This window comes from Rhinopithecus bieti, unplaced genomic scaffold, assembly GCF_001698545.2.
Source record: "Rhinopithecus bieti isolate Rb0 unplaced genomic scaffold, ASM169854v2 scaffold_25304, whole genome shotgun sequence".
In the NCBI taxonomy this organism is placed as follows: domain Eukaryota; kingdom Metazoa; phylum Chordata; class Mammalia; order Primates; family Cercopithecidae; genus Rhinopithecus; species Rhinopithecus bieti.
In genome coordinates this window covers 1-7,920 of record NW_016811568.1, presented here as the reverse complement: position 1 = coordinate 7,920, position 7,920 = coordinate 1, and the positions used below count along the sequence as shown (strand labels likewise).

Genomic DNA, 7,920 nt, shown 5'->3' with positions numbered 1-7,920 from the left:
TTTTTTTTTTTTTTTTTTTTTTTTGAGACAGAGTCTCGCTCTGTTGCCCAGGCTGGAGTATAGTGGCGTGATTTCGGCTCACTACAACTTCTGCCTCCCAGGTTCAAGCAATCCTCCTGCCTCAGCCTCCTGAGTAGTTGGGACTATAGGCACATGCCACCATGCCCAGCTAATTTTTTGTATTTTTAGTAGAGACAGGGATTCACCATATTGCCCAGGCTGGTCTTGAACTCCTGACCTCAGGTGATTGGCCTGCCTCAGCCTCCCAAAGTGCTGGGATTACTGGCGTGAGCCAACACGCCAGGCTCAATGGAAAACATTTTTCTAAAAAGAAGTGTTCTTATTTAAAGAAAAATAATTTTTGCTTCTGTGAGTTCTTCCGGTGGAGGCGAACGCTGCTCAAAAGTCGGTTGTGCTCCCCTAGGAGTGCCGAGCCCGCGGAACAGCAGCCATGACTGAGGCCGATGTGAATCCGAAGGCCTATCCCCTTGCCGATGCCCACCTCACCAAGAAACTACTGGATCTCGTTCAGCAGTCATGTAACTATAAGCAGCTTCGGAAAGGAGCCAATGAGGCCACCAAAACCCTCAACAGGGGCATCTCTGAGTTCATCGTGATGGCTGCAGACGCCGAGCCACTGGAGATCATTCTGCACCTCCCACTGCTGTGTGAAGACAAGAACGTGCCCTACGTGTTTGTACGCTCCAAGCAGGCCCTGGGAAGAGCCTGTGGGGTCTCCAGGCCTGTCATCGCCTGTTCTGTCACCATCAAAGAGGGCTCGCAGCTGAAACAGCAGATCCAATCCATTCAGCAGTCCATTGAAAGGCTCTTAGTCTAAACCTATGGCCTCTGCCACGTGCTCCCTGCCCCCCTGAGGTCGTGTATCATATTGTCTGTGTTAGCATGTAGTATTTTCAGCTACTCTCTATTGTTATAAAATGTTGTAGTACTAAATCTTGTTTCTGGTTTTTTGTGTTGTTTTTGTTGTTTTATAGGGTTGTTTTCCCCTTCCCTTCCTCCCTCCCTCCCTCTGCCATCCTTCATCCTTTTATCCTCCCTTTTTGGAACAAGTGTTCAGAGCAGATAGAAGCAGTGTGGTGGCACTGTTGAAAGGCAGAAAGAGCCAGGAGAAAGCTGATGGAGCCAGGATAGAGATCCGGTTCCAGCTTTCAGCCACTAGCTTCCTATTGTGTGCAAAGTGTGGTGGAATTAAACACCATTCATTAAGTATCCCTGTGCCTGGCACACAGAATCGTTCATATGTGTTAAAGTGATCAAGGGGTTTCCTTTGCACTTGGGCGATTATGTATCATTTGGGGGAGGAAGCATGTGTTCTGTGAGGTTGTTTGGCTATGTCCAAGTGTCATTTACTCATGTACCCCTGCTGTTTGCTTTTGGTAATGTGATGTTGATGTTCTCCCCCTACCCCCAACCATGGCCTTGAGGGTGGCAGGGCAGCAGCATACCAAAGAGATGTGCTGCAGGATTCCAGAGGCGGCCTGGGTGAGTGAGCCATGGGGCAGTTGACCTGGGTCTTGAAAGAGTCGGGAGTGACAAGGTCAGAGAGCATGAACTGGTGCTGGCATGAAGGATTCCAGGAAGATCATGGAGACCTGGCTGGTAGCTGTAACAGAGATGATGGAGTCCAAGGAAACAGCCTCTCTCTGGTGAATGGGACTTTCTTTGGTGGACACTTGGCACCAGCTCTGAGAGTCCTTCCCCTGTGTCCTGCCACCCTGTGGGTTAGATGTACTCTCTGTCACATGAGGAGAGTGCTAGTTCATGTGTTCTCCATTCTTGTGAGCATCCTAATAAAGAAATCTATTCCATTTTGATGACAGAATGGCAGTGCCTGATTCTTAGTAAGTATCCGGCTAAAATTGGAAAGAAGACATATTAGTATTACTAGAGTGGTGATAGCTGCTTAGACTTTTTTTTTCCTTCTTTGTGAAAGAGATTCACTCTTGTTGCCTAGGCTGGAGTGCAATTGCATGATCTCAGCTCACCGCAACCTCTGCCTCCTGGCTTCAAGTGATTCTCCTGCCTCAGCCTCCCAAGTAGCTGGGATTACAGGCATGCACGACCACGCCCGGCAAATTTTGTATTTTTAGTAGAGACGGGGTTTCACCATGTTGACTAGGCTGGTCTTGAACTCCTGACATCAGGTAATCCACCCATCTCAGCCCCGCAAAGCACTGAGATTACAGGTGTGAGCCACCACGCCTGGCCACTTAGCTTAGACTTTTTTACCAGTAGGCTATGGAAGAACTGTCTCCTCCTACCAGGTATTTTCTGCCTTGGCAGTTCAAAACGTCATACAGACTCAACTGGAGCATTGCTATCACTGGAACTGGCTTTCTCAACCTCTGTGCTGTTGACATTTGGGGTTGGTTAATTTGTGGGGACTGTGCTGTGTGTTGTAGGATGTTTAGTAGCATCACTGGCCTCTACCCACTAGGTGGCAGTAGCAGCGCGCCGGCCCATGAGAAAATGTTTCCAGGCCTTGTTAAATGCTCCCGGCAGTAAAATCACCCCCAATTGAGAATCACTGTTGGAGAATCAGGGTTTCTAGTAACCCTTGGCACATGCAGGATTGGTATTGGTGACTCAAGCCACTGCCCCCTCACTTGCCTCTTCTACTTAACTATCTTATAAAGATAAGTCCCTTGGGAGCCTAATACCTCAGCTTGAGAAATCTTCCAAGGTGCAAATAACTGGATACCATAGTGGTCAAGTGAGAATAGATCCCCTCTTTGCCAGCTTGGACCCATATACCCCTTCTCCAGCAAGAAGCACACCAGGGGGAACCTGGGAGCCACCTTGGCCAGTTGGACCTGTTCTGTGCATCCTGGGCTGGTCATTTGTCCCAGCTTACTCCAGTGTTCTTATTACCACCCCTGAAGCAGTTTTGTATTTTTGGATGGTGGAATTTTATGCAGTGCTTACTTTTTCACAGTCGTGCATTCAGTGTTTTTGGTCAATGACAGATCACATAAATGACAGTGGTCCCATGAGATTATAATACTGTGTTTTTACTGTACTTTTCCTATGTGTAGATGCACAAATGCCATTGTGTTACAATTGCCTACAGTATTCAGTAACATGCAGTACAGGTTTGTAGCCTAGGTGTATGTATAGTAGGCTATTCCATCTAGGGTTTTTGTTTGAGACAGTCTCGCCCTGTCGCCCAGGCTGGAGTGCAGTGGTGTAATCTCAGCTCACTGCAACCTCCGCCTCCTGGGTTCAAGCGATTCTCCTGCCTCAGCTTCCTGAGTAGCTAAAATTACAGGAGCACGACACCACACCCAGCTAATTTTTGTATTCTTAGTAGAGACAGGGTTTCCCCATGTTGGTCAGGATGGTCTTGATCTCCTGACCTCTTGATCCGCCCACCTTGGCCTCCCAAAGTGCTGGGATTACAGGCGTGAGCAACCGCACCCAGCCGGTTTTTCTAAGTATACTCTATGGTGTTTACACAGTGATGTGTCCGGAGCGGTGAGGCCCGAAAATTGCCGCGGCCTCTGTTGCTTAAGTTCCGCATTGTGAAGACTAGATGGCGCACTTCCTGGTTCTTCATCATCAACTTTACCCGCGCGCGTGAACTTTTCCCCGCCCGCGCGTAGATAACCTCCCGCGCCCGGGAAAGACTAAGTCTACCAAGCATGCGCCTGGTGACGTCTCTCATTATTCTCCTCCCTGCCTGCTCTGAGCCCTTCCTCTTTCCTGCCAGCCTATATAAGGCATTGCACCGCCACCATTAAATGAGACTTGATCAGAGCACTGTCTTGTCTCTATTTCTTGTGTCTCTTGTCTCTCTAAATTCCCACCCCCCCCCCTCCAGGGTCTGCGTTAATGATCCCGCAGGACGGGACAAGTGGCGCCCAACGTGGCTTGGATACGAGGGAATAACGTGAGGAAGAGGGCGCGGAAAAAGGCCGGAGACTGAAGTAAAACAAAAATCCCTCTGACCGTCGTGGGAGTCTTTTACAGCTAAAAGAAACCAACAAGCAGGAAATGGTTGGGACTTTGACATGCTAACAGGCTCAGGCAATTACACAGAGACCGATGCCCAAATGCAATATGATCCCGGACTGTTCTCTCAAATTCAAGCAGCGGCTACTAAGGCCTGGAGAAAGCTTCCTGTTAAGGGAGATCCAGGGGCCTCACTCACGGGGGTTAAACAAGGACCTGATGAGCCTTTCGCAGACTTTGTGCACAGGCTTTTAACTACGGCCAGCAGAATATTTGGCAACGCAGAGGCCGGAGTAGATTATGTAAAACAACTGGCATACGAAAATGCCAACCCGGCTTGTCAGACAGCAATTCGACCTTATAGAAAGAAAACAGACTTAACAGGGTACATCCGCCTCTGTTCTGATATAGGGCCTTCATATCAACAAGGCTTGGCTATGGCTGCTGCCTTTAGTGGGCAAACCGTGAAAGACTTCCTCGCTAATAAACAAAAAAATAACAAAGGATGTTTCAAGTGTGGAAAAATGGGGCACTTCACTAGGGATTGTAAGGGAGAAGTAGCTAAACCCTTAGAAGCAAAAGCCCCAGGTCTCTGCCCTAGATGTAAAAGAGGAAAACATTGGGCAAATGAATGTAAATCTAAGACTGACTGCCAAGGCCTCCCAAAGTGCTGGGATTACAGGCTTGAGCCACCACGCCCGGCCACCAGCCTTTTTTTTTTGGAGACAGAATCTCACTCTGTCACCCAGGCTGGTCTTGAACTCCTGAGCTCAGGCAATCTGCCTGCCTCGGCCTCCCAAAGTGCTGGGATAACAGCAGGTGTGAGCTACCACACCCCGCCAGAATACTTGCATTTTAACAGATGCCGGTAGTGTGATGTGGTAGAGTTCTTTTGTCATTGAAGATTTTTAATGGAAACATTAGAGATTTTGTGAACCGTGTTTGAGATTTAGGAGAACCATTATAATCGCTTTTACCTGTGTTGTTGAAGGAAGATAAAGTAGACTCTCCGGGTCTCATCGTGGTGCTCTTTCCTCCCTGCTCGTCACACTGCGGTAACTGCAGTGCCTGGTATAGCAGTGGCCAGTGGGGCATTGTAGGGTGACTCACCAGCTCTCCTGGGAGGTGTCTCTTCTCACTTGATGCACTCAGGTCAGTTTGGCTGGGCAGGGACGTGAGTTCTTACACCTCAGGTAGATGAGGACTCATGGACACAGAGCAACCTTATTTCCTCTTGCCATACTTTGCACGGTGCTAGGCACACAGATCCTTGAATGGATATGCTCAGTCTCAGCGACTCAGTTCAGAATATGCTTACTAGGAGTTCAGGGAGGGAGATGCAGCAATTTTCCATACTTCTGCCTCAGTGTCAGGTATTCTTTCTTGCCATATTTATTGATTGCCTGCTGTGTGCCGGGCACATGTAAATATGCTGGTGATGCATTAGTGAACAAAACGAAGTCTCTGCCTTCTTGGAGCGTACATTCCAGTGGAGAAAGACATAGGTTTTATGACTGGTGGTAAAGAATGTTGTAAAAGAGAATAAAGTAGAGAAGGGAGATAGGAATGGCAGTGGTGGGTCTTTTTAGATGGAGTATTCAAGAAGGTCTTTCTGAGGAGCTGAAGTTTGAGCAGAGAACTGAATAGATGAGGGTGTTGGAAAGAAACGTTTTTGGGCATGGTGCAAAGGCATGCTTGAGGGACTCTAAGGAGGCTAGTGTGTGGCTGGAACTAAGTGAGGGGATGAGAGGTACTAGGAGATCACATGAGACAGTGTAGGCCACTGTAAAAGAGTCACTCCTATGACTTTTGTAGGGTGAATAAACTATAGTAGTATCAATAGAAATGAACATGCTTTGCATTTACCGTGTGTCAGGTATTATTATTGTTTGTTTGTTTATTTATTTATTTATTTATTTATTTATTTTGAGATAGGGTCTCTGTAGCCCAGGCTGGAGTCCATTGGCATTGATCATGGCTCACTGCAACCACGACCTCCTGGGCTTAGGTGATCCTCCCACCTATGCCACCACACCTGGCTAATTTTTTATATTTTTAGTAGAGATGGGGTTTTGCCATGTTGCCCAGGCTGGTCTCAAACTCTGAATTCAGGCAATCTACCTGCCTCAGCCTCCCAAAGTGCTAGGATTACAGGTGTGAGCCACCACGCCTAGCCTCATTCTTATTAACTTGTTTAATCCTTTCAAGAATCCTATTAGGTAGAATTATTAGGTAATTAGAATTAGGTTAAGAAGAATTAGGTAATTATTGTTTTATTAGGTAGAATCCTATTAGGTAGAGTTATTTTATAGATGATAAAAGTAAGGAAGTTAAACACCTTGCTCAAGGTCATTTGTGTAACAAGAATGAGTGCCAGCATTTGTACTCAGGCAGTGTAGCTCTAGAGTTGTGTGCCTTTCTCCAGTACTCCAGCACGAATGCAGAGTATTCGCACTGAGCCACAGAGGCAAGCAATCAGGAGAGTACGCATCTGAAACGGTGCTGTGGGGTGTTGAACGTGCATGGTGAGTCCCGTGTGGGGTGAGCTTTCTAGAAGTATTGATTATGGCAGATTGAGATAGTAAAACTCTGACTCTTAGTCAGTGATACCTTGAGAAGTACTAATTTATTAATAAACTACTACTTGCTGGTGGGGGTTTGTGGAAGCTCTTGCAGTTGACAAGGCAAGAGATGATGGTGACTTGGACAAGTATAGCAGAGGAGTAGAAAGAAGTGGTCAGGGCCAGGCACGGTAGCTCACGCCTGTAATCCCAGCACTTTGGGAAGCCAAGGTGGGTGGATCACAAGGTCAAGAATTTGACACCAGCCTGGCCAACATAGTGAAACAAAAAATCAGCTGGGCGTGGTGGCGGCGCCTGTAATCCCAGCTACTTGGGAGACTGAGGTAGGAGAATCACTTGAACCTGGCAGGCAGAGGTTGCAGTGAGCCAAGATTGTGCCACTGCACTCCAGCCCGGGCGACAGTGCGAGACTCCATCTAAAAAAAAAAAAAAAGGCCGGGCACGGTGGCTCACGCCTGTAATCCCAGCACTTTGGGAGGCCGAGGCGGGCGGATCACGAGGTCAGGAGATCGAGACCATGGTGAAACCCCGTCTCTACTAAAAATACAAAAAAAAAGCCGGGCGCCATGGCGGGCGCCTGTAGTCCCAGCTACTTGGGAGGCTGAGGCAGGAGAATGGCGGGAACCCGGGAGGCGGAGCTTGCAGTGAGCCGAGATAGTGCCACTGCACCCCAGCCTGGTGGACAGAGCAAGACTCCGTCTCAAAAAAAAAAAAAAAAAAAAGTTACCAGATTAGGCTGGGCACAGTGGCTCATACCTGTAATCTCAGCACTTTGGGAGGCTGAGGTAGGTGGATCACTTGAGGTGAGGAGTTCGAGACCAGCCTGGACAACATGGTAAAACCCTGTCTCTACTGAAAATACAGAAATTAGGGGCACATGCCTGTAATCCCAGCTACTTGGGAGGCTTAGGCAGGAGAATCACTTAAACTCGCGAGGCGGAGGTTGAAGTGAGCCAAGATCGCACCACTGCACTCCAGCTGTGAGACAGAATAAGACTCCATCTCAAAAAAAAAAAAAAAAGGTCAGATTCAGGACGTGTTTCGAGGATAAGTGGTGGGTTTAATGTAGAGCTTGAGAAAAGGCCATTGTGTATGACTGACTGATGTTTGAATCCTTTATCACATCCCAGGGCCAGTCTAGGACACACACAATTGTGTGTGCCTAGGCATTCTTCCCAGTTTGTTGTGGCTGCCCTGCCCAAGCCCAAGCCCACATCACCTATTAGCTTCACGCCCTTCTCTCCACAGCCACCAAAACCCTCAACAGGGGCATCTCTGAGTTCATCGTGATGGCTGCAGACGCCGAGCCACTGGAGATCATTCTGCACCTCCCACTGCTGTGTGAAGACAAGAACGTGCCCTACGT

The 7,920-nt window shown here is 48.1% G+C and overlaps 2 protein-coding genes across 2 annotated transcripts in view; both read left to right on the top strand.

Moving 5' to 3' along the window:
* The window catches only part of LOC108543551 (NHP2-like protein 1), a gene marked incomplete at its 3' end in the record, with an annotated part of 20,163 nt that extends 12,248 nt beyond the window's left edge, over window positions 1–7,915 (top strand). Inside the window, exon 3 of the mRNA XM_017894082.1 lies at window positions 7,803–7,915. Within this exon, the coding sequence (XP_017749571.1) occupies window positions 7,803–7,915 (113 nt within the window). The remainder of the gene's footprint in view (window positions 1–7,802) is intronic.
* On the top strand, window positions 352–1,840 carry LOC108543572 (NHP2-like protein 1). The gene has a single exon (XM_017894119.1). It carries the CDS (start codon window positions 452–454, stop codon window positions 836–838), a length of 387 nt encoding a protein of 128 aa, XP_017749608.1. The 5' UTR covers window positions 352–451; the 3' UTR covers window positions 839–1,840.
* Window positions 7,916–7,920: the final 5 nt, after the last annotated feature.